Genomic DNA, 22297 nt, shown 5'->3' on the forward strand with positions numbered 1-22297 from the left:
GTTTGACTACAATTATTCCCTCAACTAATGTTGACAAGAAATAGTGACTTGATAAAAAATACAAAAATGTAAAAGCTGCTAAATATATTGTGTGAGTGTTTGCATGTGCATGCATAACCTACATTTTCTTAAATAAAATATCTGGGAAGCCTTATGCCTTTATCTAAATCAAATCTTGGGTTTTGTTTTTTAAATTGAATCTAACAATTTATCCAGACCAATGCCCTGTTGAGCAAAATGTCTAGATACTATGTTCCTTCACTCACACAAACTTTATCACTGAGTTATTACAAAACTGTGGTAGTCAGTATTTCCCACCTTTTCTTCTCTACCCAGAAGTATCATCAGTTCAGAGGGAAGTCAGTGCAGTATTAACCAGAAAAACAAAGCATCACTGAAACAACGCTAGACCAGTTTGATTGCTGTATACTAACATAGTTACTTTTTTGAAGCAGACATTACAAGACTGAGATACTGAAGGGAAGAAGCAGCATTAAGATATTCTAATTCCAGAAATGGAATAAGAGAAATTTAAAGAAAGTAGACTGATTTCTAATCCTCCCTCTTCCATTTTAGGAGTAGAAATTCATTTCTCAGCAAATCTATTTGCCAACTGGTAAACAGATCAGTAAGGTTCAACAACTGTAAAATGAAATATTCAGATACTCTCCTGAAAAAAACTTACTAAAGCTGCAAATTCCTAAAACAGTTAATAAAACCCTTTAGCTTCTACAACAATACTTTATTCAAATGTGTTCTGTTTATACAGAGAGCTCACCTTCCCAAAAGAAAAAGTAATTAAACATTCTCCCACAAAAAAAAGATATCAGTGTGCTGTACTGTAGGAGGCACTCAAAATATACTGCTACAGGAACACACAGCATAGTTTTCATGGATTTCACATATAGCCAGTGACGATTTTTCTTCACCCATATGTGATCCAGCCACAGACAGAGAACTAGCCAAAAGAAGATCTGTCATTTCTCCACCACATGCACACTTATCAGGAAAACATTGAAAAGTTCAGAGAGGAAGTAGAATGAACAGTCCAGAAAAAAAAACTGTCTCACTCACTGTTCAATACGCGGTGAGAGATACAGCTTAGGAAAAACCTGAGTAGCTTCTGCATCCTCAAAACTAACGGAGAGAAGTGCAACATCTTCTCCAGGGTCTTCATTCACATCCTGTCCATAAAAAACAATAAATATAAAATGGCAAATAGCAAACTGAGTACTTATAAGCTTACAGATAACACCTAATAAGTCAAACACCAATTTATTTAGGAGACACTTAAGTGAGAAATCTGAAGTGTAGCCATCAAAAAATAGGTTGATAAATTAAAAACAAAAATTTCTTTCTTACTATATTAGTATTTAAAAGATATTCTGCCCTGCTTTATGTTCTTTATAGTATGAAAATTACTGGGTTAGCAGGTGTATAGCAGAGTAGCTCTCAATTAGTTGAGCTACATATTTCAGTAAATATGCAGATTTCATTTTTAGGAATTCTTGGTTTAACACTAACATCAGAGGGAAATGCCAAAGAATTTTTTTAAATGCTGTAATATCACGGAGTTCCGACTACAGATTTTATATTCGTTATTTTTCAATGTAGTATACAGTACAAAACTGCTGTACTCAACTCCTACCTCTCTTGTGGATTCAAAATGTTTTTGCAATCAGAAATTTGTATCTAGAAGTCACTGTCCCCAAGTTTCCTGAAAATTAACCCACGCATCACTTTCAGCAAAGACTGCATACTATATGAAAACTACCGTAAGGAAAAAAAAAAAAATCCATGCTAAATACCATGACAGTCAATCTTAATGCATTTACAGTTCAAGCTTTCTTTGTATCACAACAATCAGCTACAGTTTTGGGATCAGATAGAACAAATTGTTTCTCATTAAGACCTGTCATCTCTCCAATTCATAAATCACATACAGTACGAACAAATATATTTCTGCTACACACAACTTCATTTAAGCTTTTGACCTCTAGTTAGAAAGCAATGAGTCAGCATTGCAGTCACCTTCACTGACAGCAACTAATACGGTGCCACTTGCTGCTCACAAAGAAGTCCTTTAACGTGTTTGTGCATATGTACATAGCAACTTGCCAAGATGCATTTGTTTTCATCCGTTTTGGAAAAATATGAGAGGAAATAGATAACCCAGCAGATATGTGCTCAAAGCAGGATCAAGGTGGTGCAGTGTGCCCTGGTATGCCCCGTCCCACAAGCAGCTCTGAGTAAGGAACATGCAAAACACTTCAAACACTGTTAGGAGATCCTGCCCCATGCGGGGAGGAAAAAAAAAATAATTAAAAAAGTAACTGCTGAGTGGTTTCAGGAAGACAATCTCGTGCCATTAGAAGCCTTGGCAGGACTGAAACTGTTAAGGTCCAGAGAGACTAGCTGCATACCAGCTATTATGTGCAGAATACAACATGCCAAGAAACTCAGTGATAAGCTGCAGGGAAGAATGAGTCTTAAAAAAGCCTAATTGTCTTAGATGAAAAATGAGACAGAGCTGACAGTATTTTCTTAAATTCTGCCTTGGTGTACAGCTCACTTCTGACAGCTGAAACAAAAGTATACTCTTAGAAATGCCTATAAAATGGTCACGAGCACAGTGCTGGAAGTAAGAACACAGTTTTAATCTGAAGGTGAGGACAAAAACTAGCTGCTGCCCTGTTGGAGATGATCAGTTTATGGATGGGATTATATGATATGGTCACCGTTACAGTAACGGACAGGATCTCATGACCCACAACGTTCCCTTCAGTGGTACTATCATCTACAGTAGAAGAACCAGTACAGATGACAAAACTCTTTTCAACAAGACAAACAACAACAAAAAATACCCAAGAGCACAATCCCCCCACAATCTCTTCCCCAGTATTTCATATATTTCCATCATTAAAGAAAAAAATTAAATAAGGAACAGCTTTCACTCCTGAAGCTGAGTATGCCATTAACTGGCTTTTTTCCATTAATTTACTAATTGTCAGTCAAATGAAAAGAACTATTAAAACATTAGATTAAGCAGTAATGCTAATGATTAAAAAGATTTTATTCTAATGGGCATTCTTCAAGAGATGACAAGTGCATATAATACATTCACTCATATAAGCATACAGTTCTTCCGAGACCATGTTCTTTTGTTTGCAATTATTTTTTAGAAATTTGTTTTTACAGAATAGAACCTACACGCACTTTACAAGCTACATGGACAAAAGCAAATGTATTTAATCTTGCATTTAGTATTAGTGCTTAAGTTGACATGCATACACAGATTGACACCATGCATAAAATCAGTTTGAGAATACCATCCAGGTGCTTACTGATAAAAGAAAATTAAAACAAGGAAAAAAAAACCTAACAACCCAAAACAGATGAAGTGAACACCACTACAGCATCCATTAACTCATACAGTAATATGACATTATATTTTCTACACTCACTAGTGGCTTCTTTAATATGAAGACTCATGCCAGGGGAAAAAACCAACCAAACAACAGCATAAATCATTACAGTATCTTTGCGAGTTAAGCTGCAATAAGCTGATGTGTGCAGTAAGAGCAATAAACCATGACATGTGCTATTTTCCAATTTACAAAAGTAACACACAACAAACACTACTGCAACTAGTGTTGCCAGCACAGCACTGCATTATGTTCATATACCTACTGTCTGATACAAGTCTGAGTACAGAAATTGTCATTCTTCTGTAACTACCACTTTCCAAACAGATGCAGATTTTTGGCCTACATATCTGAGAAATAAAAATTGTAACTTAAAAAAATATGTAAAAAAAATCAGTATTCCTGTAGGTTTTAAAAAGATGTAATGCTGTAACACCATGAAGTTGTTCAACCTTATTGCTCAGGTGGCCACAGATTTACGATGAAGTCCCTTCGTGTCCGATACTGTATTGTTTATTCCTTTCAGACTTTGTTACTTTTATTTATGCAAGAATCTGCTTGGTAGAACTACATTCAACTCATACTAGTATGTCTGTTACAACAGACATTTATAAAACTAAACCAAAACCACATGTCTTGCAGATAAACTGTGGAAAGCTTTTCAACTAATAGACCTTTTTGATGTTGCCTGTGCCAGTCTCAATTTAACTCTTTCAGTCATCTCTCTCCTGATCATCTCTACAAACCTGTTCGTGACTAAGGTGAGATGATGGATCCTTATATTACCAGGTAATGACATTTCCCCAAAACAGGGGCTGAGATCCTTCCATTACACCAAAGCATCCAAAGGCAAAGGTTGTTTTAACGCTTCCTATCAAACTGTGCCCAGGCAGTGTCTTCCCCTTTCCCATTTTTGCATGCATATTTCTCTCAAAGAATAGCCCAGCAGAGCAGGAAAGCAAAAATCACCTCTATTTTTCAGTTGGCTTCAAAAGAGCAAGTGACATCCAATTGCTTTGGCACTATTATTCCCTTTTAGGAAAAAAGGATACTTTTGAACTAAAGTCAAACCACATTTTTTAATATTTAAGTAGCCATTTCCATTCTCATAATTTGTATTTAACTCACAAGACAATGTTAGAGGATTTTATTAAAAAACTAGTTTTAAGAAAAATTGATTTTTTTAAATTAAGCATGGCAATTTTCTATAAACATTAGCATCCAAAGTTAGAACTGCTACATTAAAGTACCATTTTATACTCACAGAATTTTTTACACACAAGACTCTACATAAGGTATTATTAAAATTAACTTCCAATGAACGGAGAGCACATCCCGGGCCACAGGAATTTTGAGGTTTTAAAACTGAATGTTTGTAAAAATATTTGAAACCATCAGTTAAGCGTGTGATAATGTACACCTATTAGTTTTTCCATAAGTCTCATACTTGATAGTAAAAAAAAAAAACAAACCCTCTAGAGCACAGCAATGTAAAAGAACCAACATAGATTTTCATGATGTCTTTCTGCCATCTTACCATCACGTATTTCTTCTTTAAAAAATACTCTTTTCCTCATTTCAGAAAATGCCCATTCAAATCAAACAAGAAAAAAAAAATGGATATACCATTTAACACTGAAAATAAATAGTCTTCTTTCTCAAGAACTGCAAAGGGTTTCCTTTATTTACAAAATACTTTTCACAGTGTGGACTGATCCTTGACTAAACCTCCAAAGTGCTCTGGAAATGCAAAATGTACATAGTAAAGTAATGTGGTGAGAAAGGAACAAAATTTAAAAAAAATTAAAGATTTTTTTCACCCATAGGCTTTTTTCTATTGCAGAGACCTTCTAGCAACAACTTACAAGAATAAATAAAACTTTTCACAAAGAAAAGCATAAAGAAAAAGCTTATGGTATTTTATTCTAATTTATCTTTTGTCTACTTAGCCAGTGCAGATAAAAACTTCTTCATTAAGTATGTATTTTTGAAACTCAAGAACAAGAGGCCATGTGAAAATCCACACGCAGTTCAGAACAGATGAAAACAGAAGTTTGAAGGCATTTAGATTTTTTTTTCCCCAAAAAATCTTCAGGAAAATACTTCAGATATCACAAAACTCCAAAGTAAAACTTAAAATCCTATTTCTAATTGTATCAGCACTGTCTAAACAACCACTTTTTAGTTTTCATTCATATCAGTCTAAATTTACATTCAAATGTATGCTTCAATGTTTACAGCTGCTCCCTTTGCAAAACACTTGATCTTTTTTACAAAGTTAGTACGAGTTGTTTATGAAAATTACCATCAAAACCACTTCAAATACACCATTCAAATGGCATTGTTTTCTCGTATCCTACCTACTGTAATTGAAAACTGGGAATTTACTGGAACTGACAATTTATTATTAGTCAGATGGTTGATAGCCAGTCCAACCAAAACATCTGCTCCGCACAGTCACAACTGCTATAACCCATTTCCTCTAGTGCCTGGAGTCCAACCAAGTTGTACATTACAGTTCCTTTTCTTTAAAGATGCAGACTCTGGAAAAACAGTTATTACCTGTTCATAGTTATCAACAAAGAATTGCCTTGCAACCTCTGATTAGAGTATTCTTTCGGGAGGAGGTATTTCTCTATTTGGCATGCAAGTGTGATTCCCTGCACCAAACAGTAACGTGTAAAGGGGTAAGCGACTGCAGGCTTATCCCAGCCAGTGGCAGGACCTGCGTTTTTACGGAAGACTTGAGAGACAGGGAGCATGAGACTGTGGGAAAAGTCCCTGCAATGGGCTGATGTATAAATCGAGGACCTGGGATTAGGAATTCAGTTTAGCGACATTAACTGTAAAGCAAGAATGAGCAGAAAAGAAGTTCAGAATTCACTAGAAAGGGTGGGAAAGGATGTGCGGGAAGAGTATTGGCATGCTTTCGGGAGGACAAGCAGCTTCTGGCCTGGGGAGCAGTAGGAAATAGACAAGGGAGCAGGGCTTCTGGTAGGGTTAAGTTTGTACCTAAGCACAAACAGCAATTGGTTTGGGGATAAAAGTGAAGTAAGGAAGAGCATACAAACTGTTCAACCTACTGGATGTTCCTTTGGGTAAGCAGATGCCAAACAGACGACTGATGTTGCATCAGTCTCCAAATGGTATGGTCAGGCCAAATCTGCTTCAGGAGATTCCCAGTCCCAGCTGATCATTCCTACCTCTTCCTGGAGGTTTCTGACCTCTCATCATTCACAACTGCTCAAAATGTCTTTGTGGTATGGCTGTAATTGAGGGGATGGAAATCTCCAGCAAATGAGGAGGAGAAGGGATAGCTTAAAATAATATAAGCGAAGGATAAACCCAATTTCTAACTTGTGTGATGTGATGGAGGTTGGGGGGGAGGGTGGAATAGAAAGGCAGAATATGAATGAGAACATAGAGGACTAAGTTAGCATTGATCTTAGCATCTGTAGCCAGCTTATGACAAGTGTAAATCTTTTAACAGACACTAACTTGAGTGTGGTATCTCTCAGCCCTACCAAGTCAGTCAGCTTCACAGAAGTTGAGTGTGACATTTATTTACAGGATATTTTCAGGATCTTCTCTGGAGAAAAAAGGTCTTCAGAGGAGAAATGCAGAAAGATCAATTTATCTTAGGGGCAAACTTAATGCCTGTAATTTTGTACGATACATACCTGTAATGGAATCATACTTATTAACAACTGACCAGAGAAGTACAGAATTTGTGTTTAAAGCTGAAATGTGAATTGCAGCATAGAAGAACACACAGCACTATTTGGTTATTCACTAGTACTAACAGGCTACTTGCATCACAATAGTTAGCAAAGTTTGGCCTTTTCCCTCCAAATGACAGTATGCAATAACGTGAAAAACAACTGTCAATTAAAGGACAAGTAACTCGTACTCTTAATGCGCAGCAGTTTCACTAGCCAGCTTTGATACAAGCACTTACATGTTCTTCCAACCTTTTCCTACATCTAATGCTTTTTTAAAAATAACAAAACCAGGGGAAAGCAGGCTAAGGAATGTGAAGTGGCAAATGAGACTGAGAAATCTGCTTCACTCTAGGGAGAATATGTAATTATTCCAGGAAATTCTTTCTCCTGTCTTCCAGGAAACCCACCAGGTCTGATCAAGGAGTGCTGATTCTTTAAATAGGATCTTTAATGAAAACAAAGGCAGTTACCTTACATGCACTGCCCACGGCATCACAGCATTCCAAACACAGCCCCTCTCCCAAGGTAGTGCAGCAAAACACTCGCCTCACTCAGTCTGGGCAAAGAACGCCTTTGAGCCCAGTGTAATTCCTCTTTTAGAAGTTACGTGAAAATCACAGTCTGGGAACAACTCTGCGGAATGTGAAGAGCTTACTTAAGACAACAAGATACTAAGTATAAGAAAAAACAAATGGTTAAAAAGAAAGAATAACATTCTTGTCCATGAAAATACATGTTAGATTCACAACTTTCAAGATTAATGTCAATTAAGTGGATAAAAGTTAATTTGTTTTGACAGCAGAAAAAGTTGTGGTGATACTTTCACCACAACAATACTTTCTGCTTAGGTCTGAAAAACACAATCTCAGAAAATAAGGCAGTTTTCTTCAACGGTATTGGTATGTTTGGGACTCAAATTTGAAATAAATAATCTAGGTGTGGTACAGTCCAAAATTATTATTGGGTGCAGTCTAAAATTAGTATTTCTGAACTGATTCCAAGTGAGATAAAATGAATATAATATGGAGAAACAAGAGATACAAAGTACATTTGCTAGAGGACCATTCCATCATATTGACTGAATCTAAGTCCTCACTGAATAACTGTATTTATTAGCTATGTTTTAATGACATTACAGTAAGGGTTATTTTATATTTTTAAAAGAGACTGACATGTAAGATGCTTATAACCTTAAATTTCAATTTGTTCAATGAAACTTAAGTACAAGCATATTAGCTCTACCTGCTATAATATCAAGATATCACATTCAGATTAAAATAAGATTATTAAACAAAATTTACATAGTTTGGATTGCCTCCCCAACACATTAGAAAAAAAATAACCCAAAACAAGGAGAAACAATATTAGGAATCTAGATTGTTGGGAGGTAGTCTCAGACCTGATTTTTCCCTACATTCACAAAAAAGTGCTTTTACAGCATGCTGCTTTTGTTTTGTTTACTTTTAACCTAATTTCTAAGCAGACTGGAGAATTTTTAATAAAACACTAGTTTTACCATTAAAAAACTATGTTAACTCGAAAGATGCTCCTATTACTCTGATAGTTTTGTAGGCAGGAAAGGGATTCCAACATCACCATATGTTTCCTAAAACCTCAAGCAAAGCAATCACCCGTCTCGACCATCACTGGTTGATAATGGAATGCATAAAATGCTCAGAGACTTCAAAGTTTAGATTTTTAGGTCACCTTGCCTGTTCTTAATCAGTGAGCAGCAGTTGCATCCACTCAGACCAAGCCAATATTGCCATGTCTTGACAAACAACTCTTTGTCTTTAAATCAAGAGCACTACAAAAACAGTTCTCAAAAATCCGTATGTTATTTCTATACCAACAAATATAGCAATAAGGTACTTTGTTGGCATCAGTGGTGCTACTGGCAGAATAAAGGACAGCACAACCTGAGCAACAGTGTGACAATCCAGCTGAAATAATGAGACTGAAAACGTAAATGTTTCCTTATAAGCACATATTCTAGATAAATGACTGTTTAAAGCTTGCTTGTAAACAGTGATTGACTTTTTTTACAAAAAGGTTGTATGTATGGTAAGCAAACTCTGAGTGCCTTAAAAAGTTGCATTAGAAAGTTATAGGTAAACAGCAAGCAAAGGACAAATAGTATTAAAATTCATACTTGGACTAATAACACCAGCATCCTAAATCAGGAATCATTTGGGGACAGCAAGGTAGAAAGAGGGAAGGAGGAAGCAGCTTTACTTAGTTCATCTGGGCTTTGCATACTAGTGACAGTCGTGCTGATTCTGGGCGACACTACATTCAGCTGTATGTATTTACATTTGTGTGTGTCTTCAGTGCATGAAGGACTCGTTTTCATCAGTGTTTTAGATGTTCTCTATTTAAAATTTTCATTTTAAATTAGTAATAATGGAGATTCAAGATTTATGTAGCAATATATTTAATTCTAGGACTGTCAGGGTTCAGGCACTCTGTATTATCTTGCCATCTGCCAAGATACTTCCTTGATTACAAGAGTCACTAAAAGATATTTCTTTCACACTTATCTCTGCATTGCCATCTACTTTTTACACTTTGAATATTGAGAAGAACTGTACAGGAACTAAAAACGTAGATCAATACCCACCCTTCAAAGGACCCTCCTGTTGAAAAACCCTGAGACAAAACAACTTTTCTTTTATATATATACATATTTGTGTATATATATATATAGTTTGAATTACTGAAAATAATATAAAGTGGATTTACAATATTTCCGAATGTAGAAACATACTTTCAGTGCTCTCAGAAACAAGCAAACAGAAATAAAAAGAAAACACAAAACACTTTCCATTTAGATGACTTACAACAGGTCACTTCCATGTAGTTTCTTTCTCTATAAATCTCTGAAAGCTATCAAGCTGCTTCTTCAACATGTAGTTACGATCTATTTTCTAATGTAAGCCCTATGTTTTTAAGCTTGCTTTCTCAGATAAAGATTTGCAGACACATGCAACTTGGAATTCAAATCCTTCACAAGGATTTCATTGAGCCTCGAATATCTCCAGTCACCTCTTCAGATGACTAGATTATAATTTATTCAGAAAGCAATTATTTGCATTCTTTTCTTCCATTTTACTGACTTCTCATCTCTTTAAAAATAGTAATGTCAGTGCAGAGGTCAAAGAGCAGTCATTTCATGTCCAGTGAAAAACAAGATTTGCTAATAAATGCCTGAGTACTTAACTAGAGTACAAACAGATCATTAATACAGTTCAAAATAAAATAATTTTCCTGCCAAGCCAACTTTCTAATCACCAAATACAGCTTTTCTATACATGGATATTTATACTTGACATACGTAAATCAACAAAACAAACAGATTAGTATACAGTGCTCACAACTGAAAGAAGATTCAGAAGTAACAATATTTGGGAAGACTAATGTTATGTGTGCAAGTAAGGATCCTAGGTGCAGAGGTAAGTCTTAGAAGGACTGCATGACTCTAACGAAAGTATTGATACAATTAATAAAACTCACAAGAAGAGTAAAAGTTAAAATATAGTGAAAGAAAGACTTATCTGATAAGTATCTCTGTCATCATGTTGTGTGGTTGGAAGACAGCATAAGCATTCATTTTTTAAGTCAATACAACTTTTTTAAAAAAGCTTTTTCCACCACTCTCCGTATATTCTTATATGTTCCTGGTTCAGTGGATATGTCTGCAGAATCAGAAATACTATCGATTACATGGGTCACAACAAGAATACCAGAGTAAAGCCATATTCTGAGACAGATCTTCAGTGAACCAGGAAGTACCAACAAGATTTCACAGATGAAAAAGTGAATAATCAAAGTGTAAGGTAAAAACAAGTAAAGTTACACTTGCTCAGTGCTTTCACCATTGTAACTTGGCACTGTTGACCTAATTTAAAAAGATGAAATATTTTCTTTTAAAAGAAGGTGCAAATATTAGAAGTATTATCTGCTATGAATTGTCTAGTCAATTGTTGTTTCCTGAGAATAACAGGAATGTTTCTTATTAATGTCCACAGCACTTTGGATACACAAACTGTTTATTAGACATTCACATTTCAAGCATATAATATTTCTTTTTGAGTGATTTCTATTATCCCTATGTCCCAGTATTACGTTTATGTCTACAACTTCTTAAAAGACTGTGTCTGTGTGGGGCATTTTCTGCTTTGTACAAAGAATATGCAAGTTGGAGCATTCTGTTCCTTTGAGACCTATTTACAAACATTCTTAATTCCAACAAACAACGTGCTTGGTGGAATCATGCACACAAGTGTATATGTGTACAGATGTCACAAAGAGGAAGAACACATTACTGTTAAAAAAAAAAAGTTCTTCCAGTAGGAGGAGAAACAGCTTTTTTTCTTGCATTTGTGTGAAGGTGGATCCTGCTACAGGTATTATGCACAATGCTGGAATAAAGGATAAAAGCTGTATTAGTAAAAAATTATTATGACATTGGTTTTTCAGAGTTCACAGCTGTACTGGTATGTAAATAAGGTGCATAATTTGAGGAAAAATTCATAGGGATAGTCTCTGTTCTTCATATAATAAAAAAGCCACACTCCGCGACATTCTGTCAAGAGAGGTCTCCGGAACTTAGTGTGTGAGACAGTAACTCTTGTACTTCAGTATACTGCTCAGGTTAAGGTTGACTCATTTGTTTTTGTTTAACTTGCCCAAGACAGTGCCTGACACATGGGGAGGCTGTCCAGCTCAGATGTGGTCCCAATGAATTAAAGTGGCAGCTGCTAGAATAATACATCACATATTTCCAGATGAAAGACTGGCTCCATCACTGAGATTTCCCTTATTACTGACTCAGAAGAGATCACCAGATCTTTACCCCTATCTGTTCTGGTAGTGCATCCACCGCAAAGTTGGGATAAAGAATCTGGAGAAATATTAAACTTCTTCAACATCTAGAGCTGTGTTTTAATGAAAAAACATGCAGGTTCAAAGCTACTAATATTGATACTGCCCTTGAATTTGCAAAGTCTTTCCCAACACCTTCACTCTCATATCACCTGTTCTAAGTTTCAAGGGATAATTTTTGTAAATCTAACTCAATTTTTAATGCTCTCACAAGGCCTGAAATCACTTGCACATGCTCAACAGCTTCAGCACAGCATCCTAGCATGTGCAAATCAACAGAACAGAACACTCTCTCTTCTTGGTCAGATATTCAGCATTCTGTCCATATAACTGAGCATTATGTTCTTTGGCAAGGAGGACAATGTCATCACTAACAAGCAAGACCTGTATTGTGACAAGAGAGTTTGAACTGGAAGTTCTTATCCTGTCCTACAGGAGAAAGCATGTGATAGTTTTATTTTCCTTTTTTATTTTTCCCCTCTTTTTTTTTCTTTGAAAGAGTGAATTTAAGAAATTAAAGACCAAATTCTTTTCAGAAGCTTCCTGAAATAGCCTGTGTTTGATGTTCAAACTTCACAGCTGATGGAATTTGCTGGACGGTTATTCCCTGGGTTCCACCTTGCTGTTATGAGCAGTTAGAGTGGACTGACAGATGACAGTTACTGTTCTACTTCCCACCTCTTCATGAATCTCAGTTCCCCTACAGGCATCAGTTTCAAAAGAACGTAGTCCTTTGCTTGTGTGGCATATCTATACCTATAGTGGGACCCACTATGACACTTCCTTGGTGACAAAATATTAAGAATTTTTAAAATAGCTTAATAAAAGTACAGATTTGGAAATAACTTTAAAAAATAAAATAGCATAAGAAAACCAAAGTAACTCCCAGAAAATAACTGAGAAGCCACTACTTAAGATGTCATTGTAAAAGAACAGATTAAAACTGATGATGTTAAACAGCAATAATTAAACTCCTATGTACATTAGCAAGCTGCAAGTCTGAAATTATCAAGCCTTTTCTACTAAGAAGCTACTTACAAAATGGTTTTTCTGTTTAATTTTTCTAATTAATCTTTTCATCATCAGTAACTTCCATTTTTCAAAAGCCTTTCTCTAAAGAAATTATGCCATTTCCATCTGTCTTCCTCCAAATTCGATTTCTTACTACCTTAAACTAACTGAAGGATTTCATAAAGGTTTTTTCTTTGGTTTGTGGATTGTTTTCTAAATATATTTGTTATTTTAATTCCATGGCATATGTGATCTTTCTGCTAACAGAAGCTTCAATTGCTTGAGTCCTTCAGCCTGAAATACAAGCTGATAACTTAAACACACCTGTCTTGGTTTTTACCAAGAACAACTGCACTTACTTGACACCAGTTTGTCTTAAGGCTACCCTGTCTCCAAACAGACGCACTTACGGTCAGTGGCTGTTCGTTTTTAATGAATATAGAACAGTTACCGTTTTCCACTAGGACTAGTCAACACCACAGATTTGAATGTATTTTCTTTCCCCAAAACTTTTATTCATTCATTTTGAGAGCAGTTTAAAGCCCACTGCATTAATCAAGGATAGAGTGTTCCCACATTAAGAAATGTTCTCTGCAGGTATTTTCGTATCTATGAAATTGGTTTCCAAGATGCTTTACATTAAAACTTTAATCTTCACAAGATTACTATAATTATTAGTTGCACTGTAATAACTGGTTTTGTGGCAATTACATGTTTGATGCTCTATTGTTAAAAGAGGAGCAGTCCCTTTTATAAGTCTTTACTATCTGGAAGGCAGACGTATAAAGATAGCAGGAAAGTCCAGAGACAAAACTAAACATCCCTATTTTTTTCCTAATGTTTGTTTGCTTTGTATTGTAATTCCCTCATTTTTTTTTTTTTATGGCTCTCACAACAAATCATCTTAGAACAAGAAAAGGAACTATCTGAAGGGCATTCTTTGTCATAGCCAGTTTTACTCTGGAGCACACGGATATGTGAGGTACAGTTATTTGAGAAAAGGGGAGAACAGAACAGACACACTCAGACAATACAATCACTGATGACTTATTTCCTTAGGAAAAAAAGCTAAAGTTACAGCTAAATGAACAATGTGATTTATCTTAAATTCCAAAATATGGTAGGTACACCCCTGATGTAAAAATGTATGAAAAATGCCTTCATGGAAATGTGTTCAGAAGATGTCAGCAGTACTCCATTACTTCTAGAGGTAATTTCCAATTGAAAAGCCATTCCTGAGAAGGAAAAAATTGAAGAATGTGTTGTTGTATCAGGCAGATAGATGGCTGAGGTGCCTAAAGACAGGTACTTGTAGCAAATCCATGATAAGCCGTACTTATGGTTCAGCAAGCCTAGAAAGCGGAGGCTCAAGACTGACAGTGAAATAACTGCTGTTTGTGTAGCTCCTCAGAAAAAGTAACCCATTCACTTTCTGGAAAAACAGTTAAAGACAAAATGCTGCCATGATTTACATGAAAGTTAAAAACAAACCATGAGGTAAGTTTGAACTGCAAATGTTCAAAGTCTGTAAAAACTGCACTCCCATTTTGTGGAGATCAGTATTTAGATTATTCTTCCTTGACTGAAATTATTTTTGGAAACAGAAACACTGGACTGCTATTAGGGGAATAAGAAACAAGAAAGACGGAGTGGGCACAGACATTTCTAACTTTCATCAGGCTATAACACACTCCTTGAACAAAGCAGGCGATGTCTTTTCTTACTGCTTGCTGAAGAAAACTAAGATGATGTTACTGAAAACTATTTCACACCTATTTATATTGGTGAACACACACTCACTTAGAATATTCACTACCAGACTGTATGAGAGGTACTACACTTTAAATAATCTTTCATAGAGTAAATGCCTGTCTCTTCGTTTCAGTTCAAATAAATAATTCCAGTGCCCTGTCCATTAACATGAATAATATAATCCTTTCTTCAATCCTAAGAAACACTTCAGTTTCACTATGTTTACGTGAAGGGATCTTTCTCTAAACGCCCATACTTCATGACCTGCTAACTTGACTAAACAAAAACTTCTGGTGGACCAACTGGCAAGAACATAGAAACACGTGTTTCCTTTGAAGATCACAGATGCTGTATCAGATGAGATTTTGAAAGAGGCAAACAAGAGGAAATATTCTGTTGAGTCTTCATTCTGTTGAAGTTCATTTCTAGGTTTAGTCCATGAATTTTGCATTAACATCCTATGAAATACAAAATGATGTAATTCTTGTTCTATAATATTTTCATTAAATAAATTATAGGTAAAATTCATTATCCAGGACAATGAATGGGACCACAACTTACTGTCATGACATGGTAGATAAGTGACATAGTGCACTGTCTCTTAGAAATATTTTTTGTGTATTCTCTGATGCTCATTATCAACTCTTTCAGCTAAAAAAAGGTTTATTCTTAGAAGAAGATGTACATTCCCAGTGACATAAACAGTGTTCTTTAATCTAACATAGTAAAATTACTGTTAATGCAAAGTTTTTTCTTGATTTTAATTCTCCTGAGAACTTACGTAACAAAATAAAAAACTTGAGAGCTTTAAACAGGTGCTTAAATTCAGGCTTGGTTTGATCAACCTGACATCACAGCTTGAGTTGCCGATTACATCTGAAGGTCCAAGTGCTTACTTGCCAATGGAGGCAAGAAAATGACACTTAAATCTCACCACTGAAAGTCTACTTAATTTTAATGTTAAGTGAATGTGATGCATGTCATTGTTCACGTGGATGGATTATAATATAATTTCTGCTGTTTTCTGCTTCATTTTAATGTATTGAACTGACATTAAATATTTTTTTTTTAAATAAAGCAGCACAAAAGCATTTGCAAAGTACTTATCATGCAAAACCCTTGTAATCCTAAATTTATATATACACACATTTTAACTGCTGGTAGCAATTGAAACTATACTTAAAATGGATTAATACAGTATTTAAAAGATACCCTATGACTAAACACAATGTTTAAAACAATTATTTCAAGCCTTTTCAGATTGGTTGAAATTAATAAAATTGCTCATTTCCTCTCTCCCTCCAACATTTGCTGTATCAAAGGATATTACTTGAAGATTTAAAAACATCTACTGAATGACGGCTCCTTAAATTGTGTAAAGTTCAACCATGATAAACAAATACTCAAATGGACAAAGATCAGCACACGGAACAGCTTGTACTCACCTATTAAAAAATACAATACTAAATTTAGGTTGACAGCCACAACTAAATTAGCACATAAGGTAATTATTGTATTTGATACTCCATGGCTTAAAAATCACAAGTAACAGAATCTATTTCTGTTCTGACATAAATGTTCTGTTCTGACTGCATGGCTTTAGCAAAACTTTATAAACCATTTTCCCAATTTTAAAATGTGGAGATTAACACATCTTATTAGTGATGTTACAAGGCTTATTTCTAAACTAATACAGGTCAGCATTTCTAAAATTTTAGATCCTGTCTGCTACGTTCCCTATCAGCAGAGCAGAAAGGAAACCTCTGAATCTTAATTCCTTTAACTACCACAAATTGCTTCATGAACAACAAGAAAAAGTTTCAAGTTGCAGAAGCATTTCCAGTATCAGCTATCACTGACAGCACAAAATTCTTTTAACAGAAAAAGAATGAAAGAGTAATTCATCTGATGAGCCAAATTTCAGTCTGATGCTGTTATAGGAGTAATAAATCCCTGAAAACAGGATTCATAATACTGATGCAGAAATATTGAGACAAATTCAAAACTATTAATGGCGCAAAAGACACCACTTCAAATGCTTTTACCTGTCTGAACCAGTTTTGCTGCTTTGACACACCCACAATTCTTGTATATATTTATCCCTCTGAAATACAGAACAAGCATGTAACACAAAGAAGCCTTTATATATAATGCCATATAATTACCCTTTGTATTTCAGATGGTTTGAAAACTAAATTTATGAATATATTTCTCTGATCATGTTCCTGTTAACTTCAATGAAGGCAGAATACACCTCATGGAATAAAAAACTCCAATAACTGGGCCATTAGATCAGCTTTTCTATGAAGGCATCTGAAATACTTGTTTTTAAAAAATTGCATGCAACTTTTCATAACAACAGCCTTGATAACTTTCCAGGATCATAAGCCTTTTCTCTTTTTTAACAACACAGGGAAATGAATCTACTAGGTAGTCCTTTCCCACAACATGAAGTGTAATGAATATCTCTTTGTAAAACAGGGAAAAAAACTCACCTACCATGAGGTATACACTTGCTGTTCACTCCGGTCAAAACACTGGTTTAAAGCTACAACACAACTACACGTCATTACAGTTGAGTACACCAGGGATTCCTTGTTTCCAAATACAAGTGTCTTGATTCTCATTACTGAATAATTAGTTACTCTGATTAACTGTATTATTACTTTCAGTATTTGTGTAAGAAAAACGGAGGAGATTCAGTTGAAGCCATATCATTATTTGAAAGTTATATGGCAATATACATTGCATACTGTGTACTTAAATATATTGTTTTGTAGGTGTGATTTTATTGATTGAAATCTATATTCTAATTCTCATATTTGCAGCACATCTAACTTTCTACAAAACACACTGTAGGAAAAATGCAACAGAAATAAGTAACCTTTACTCTCATTCCCTCAGTCCTTTACAGAGAGAAGAGAAGAGAAGAGAAGAGAAGAGAAGAGAAGAGAAGAGAAGAGAAGAGAAGAGAAGAGAAGAGAAGAGAAGAGAAGAGAAGAGAAGAGAAGAGAAGAGAAGAGAAGAGAAGAGAAGAGAAGAGAAGAGAAGAGAAGAGAAGAGAAGCACTCTTAGGAATCCTTTTACTCCTCTGAAATTATACGCACATATTAGTACACGCATACTTATTTAAAAGTTGTCTACCTGCCTTTTCAGCATGTAAATGCTTCTAAACCACCAGAACAGCTGTAAAACCCTTTCTTACAGAAAGAAATTTAAGACTACAATGAAGAGACAAAACATTGTTACCAATGTAAAATTAGATGTCACTAGAAGCATTCCCCCCCGCCCCGAGTTTATGTACAAAATCCCAAGAGATCCTGTGACATGTCCTCTCAGCATCCCATTGAATCTCTTTAGGAACCTCTGTGGAAATCTAAACAGTATGTAAAATTTGTGCTTTTTGGTCTTTTACGTTGAGATGCAGTTTCATCACTATTAGACACCAAAGGAGAAGACACTGACACTCACCCTGCAACAGAGGCTTTGAAGATATTCATATGCTTTGCATTTTTTTTACAGAATCTCAGAAACATTCAAAGTCTTTGCAGTTAATGACGTGTTGCATACTTATGTGTAATATACCAATCTGTGCATCACCCATGGAAACAAAAGGGAACGTACTTTCCTCTTACACTCACAGTTTTGGTCACTAAAGGTTATATTGAGATTAAGAATTTTGTTAATACTGCTAAACTTAAAAGGGATATATACTAAAAAATTGAATGAAAATTGAAGAGCATAAACATGGCTAGTCACCTTAGAACAACTTTTATGATTTCACAATCTTAAAATAAAATGTATCATTTTCCTACCATTAATATTATCAACGCCCCAGAAATTCTCAAAAGAAAAACAAAACATATTGAAGAGCAATGAATAAGCATTTTGCTAACAATTACGTTTGTACACCACCAGGATGGAACTGCTCTGAAAAACGCTTCTCTTTGTATGTAAATTCCTGGAAACACATAATGCCAAGTTCATTTACTTTTTCTTCATGTTACAGGTAAGCTTCTAAACAGCTGCAATTAGTAACAGTGCCTAGGTATGGGGGGTGGGACTCAGGCCTAGTGCTCAGAGGAAGATTTACACAAATAGATAAAAAATAAGTAGGTGTCTGAAAATAAACTTTTTGCATTTCTGCTGTTATGACAAATTTGAATTTTAAATACATTATTCATCTACAGCTAAAACATTTATCAGCAACAATATGTAGTTCAGACTACTTCTTCTCTTGCCAACAAAATCTTTTTTCAGACACAGTATTCCTTCATGTACTATTTGGAGGGAAATACTTCTCTGTAATAAAAATTCCTTCTGTATTTTTTTTCACTCCCTTCCAACTTACACCAAACAAGAAAGCATAACACACATCCTTTTATGGTTACAAACATCCTGACCAAGGTTCTTAATGTTCTTGGACAAGCAATGCCCACATTACCACATTTTCTTGACTTAACACAGTTTGAAGATGAGGGTGATGCCTTACATGCTCCAGGCTGAATAGATTTGTTAGGAAGACATGTCCTGACAGATATGCTTAAGAGAATAAGGTCATTGATTAATCAAGAAATGAGTCCATTAAAATAATGGAATTAATATATTTACAGATGGTTACTTAACAGGACATTGTCAAGGTGTTTTAGTCAATTTTTGAATATTCCTTTCTCAGTCAGCACTGACAAATGCTGTGCTATATATCTTTCAGCATGTTGGAAGTTAGTTTGCAATTAACGGCTGCATAAAAAAATAAATAGTTCCAAACTAATAGTTCAGTTAAAAATAATAAACCAAGTATTTTCAAATACTTTGTTCTCTATGTAACAGTTTTTCACGGATCTGAATCTACTCATGCATAGGAGAAACAAGTAAATATCTGGAGACAATACTGTGAAAGTTTCAAACTAGTGCTTTCAGAAGTTTACGTGCAGTAAGCTTCCAAAATATTAATCTCAATAAGAATCTTTTTCATTGTATTTTTCAAAGAATGCAAAATTAGAACACAAAGATGAACAGATAAGACTTGTTTCCACTCTTTCTCTGTGATTCAAAAAGCACACTCTACTGTGTTTTTTATAACTGTAAATATTTTAATTGATAGTACCTTCCAAAATTGCCTTAATATGGTAACACAGAGATTATTCATCTTTCTCTACAAATTCAGACTCTTGCTTTTTCTGTCCAACCCCAAAAGAGATTCTGCATATTAAATGAGCTGTTGAGCTATCTTCATATTGAAAACTTACTATTGATTCTCTTAGCTCACGTGAAGGGAGAGATTTCCTTCACAGTAACAGTGATGAAAAACTCAGTGGAGTAAGGAGAAAGCCAACTGCACTGTGACCTACCACAAATGTTCTTGCACTGATCACTTGACTAAAGATTTATTTTTAAACTGTATAATTCCTTAGATGGGCATTCCCAAATTGATTTAAACAATCCTGATAGAGGATTAGGTTGCAGGAAGGAGTTTACAAACAAATTCAACCAAATGTCTCAGTGCTAACCAAGTGTAAATATTCTACTTGGGCATTCATCCCACAGAAGCAAAATTGTTCTAAAACTTTTAGGATGACGAAAACCTTTCCAATGTCAGCAAATTTTTCATTCTAATGTACACAAATTGTAATGATTTTCCCCCCTTTTAGTTTCATATTCAGTGCATAAGTGAGCACACTTTCAGATGCCTTCCTACCCTCTTCCCTCCTTTCCCCAAACTTATTTTAGTCTCAAAGATAATTAAGTTTACATGAAGATCAGCAGTCAGGTAGAGTAGCAGACAAACAATATTGCAACAGGTAAATTCAGTTTGTTATGAATGGCAGCAACTCAGGGGCTAACCAGTGAAAATACTTCCCATCTTCTCACTTGGTGAACTGCTACATGGGACAGACACATGGGAGAACCATAATGGCACAGCATAGAGATTAAAGGAGACAAGGGATTAAACCTGTACGAAATGAAACCTCACTATTTCTACTGCTCACAAATCTGGTTTTGTACTTAAAACCTACACCTGTGTGTGCCAGAAAACTGGTCATCTATTTCCTGGGAATGCATCCCTTCAAACCTAATAGATTGCAATTTTTTCCAGTCTTACTTGGATCTTCTCTTCTTACTAGGCTTCAAATGATTCTCAGTTCTTTTTTATCAAATTACCTTTTTTACTGCTATTCCTTCTTTTTTTATTTAGTACTGAAGCATTATATTAATATACTGTTTATTCATACACAGTTACTTACCTTTTGATAACGGTGATAACATTTTGGTATCACTGGCATAAACCTTTCTACACTATTTTTCTAGGAGAGGTAAATGTATCTAGTTGCATTCACAAAACTTATATAAAGAAGACAAGGAAGAAAAATTCTGCATACTGCAATGCTGCCTCACATGAATCAGAGAGATAATATATGCCTCCAAGTTGCTTTAGCAGGTATAGTCTCCTAAATCTGATACTATCATTGCCTGAAGGCCTGTAGCTGGGCTGCAGTTTGATCACACATCTTTTCAAGAAGGAACTGGCAAAATGTGGTAAACAAACAAACAAAAAAAAGATAATACTTTAGTTAAGTTGCTGCCATACAGTAAAAATTATGCTGCAAGAACACAATTGTAAAATGCCAGTCTTGTTTAATACAAATTCAATTGTACAGCTTCTCATGAAACATTTGCTATTGCAACCAGAAGAATCCCTCTGGTAATTTCATTCCAACATTTCTTTTGTTTTAGGTGAGCTCAAAAAGCATGCAGTCCTAAAGTGTTGTAATATTAGCACCACAGACCTTTATTTCCACCAAACAAGTTGCATATATCCTGGTTGCTAGTCGTTATTCCAAATACACTGCCTGCTCTAGTCATTTTTTACTATCCAGTATCCATCTACTCATTTCCACATCTTAAAATAAAGTCTCAACAATGGTTTCTGATTTAAAATTAAAAAAATAAAATCAAAACTTGCAAAAGCAGCTTGAGTTGCCATGTTAAAATGAATATTTAATGCAAGATAAACAGCTCTTCTGTTCAGTAGTTCTTGTGCAGTCAAGGTTAATTACACAGAACAAAGTCTAGAAATTACTGCCATTTTATTAGCATTTTACATACACTGTCAAAATACACAATATGAATAAAACAAAAAGGATACACAAAGAACTACATTCTACCTAGAAAGCTGTGTTCCATTTTTAAACAAAGATGAAACAGTGTAAAGAATAAAAAATATAAAATTAAAATTGTATCTTAGTTTAGCTATTTTTCACCCAGACAGTCAGCAAGCCAGATTTCATGTACTCTACTCCTTGCTCTCTCATTTATTTGCTTTTCAATTTTTTATTTTTTTTTTAAATCACTGAATGAGTTACAGTGCTTTGCTTTTGTGCAGAACACAGCTGGCCTCTGTGAACTCTGAAAGGAAGGTATCACAGGAGTTCCAAGCATCGCCAGAGACACATTCCATTTCATTGTGCTCTATAACATATTAACAAGAGCCTGAGCCTAAGC

The 22297-nt window shown here is 35.0% G+C and overlaps 1 protein-coding gene across 1 annotated transcript in view; it reads right to left on the reverse strand.

The window, feature by feature from the left end:
• Positions 1 to 1074: 1074 nt before the first annotated feature.
• Positions 1075 to 22297, reverse strand: part of BABAM2 (BRISC and BRCA1 A complex member 2) — a gene marked incomplete at its 3' end in the record, with an annotated part of 38900 nt that continues 17677 nt past the window's right edge. Inside the window, exon 4 of the mRNA XM_010170894.1 lies at positions 1075 to 1184. Within this exon, the coding sequence (XP_010169196.1) occupies positions 1075 to 1184 (110 nt within the window). The remainder of the gene's footprint in view (positions 1185 to 22297) is intronic.

The sequence above is a fragment of the Antrostomus carolinensis genome, unplaced genomic scaffold (genome assembly GCF_000700745.2).
Source record: "Antrostomus carolinensis isolate BGI_N321 unplaced genomic scaffold, ASM70074v2 scaffold23186, whole genome shotgun sequence".
Lineage (NCBI taxonomy): Eukaryota > Metazoa > Chordata > Aves > Caprimulgiformes > Caprimulgidae > Antrostomus > Antrostomus carolinensis.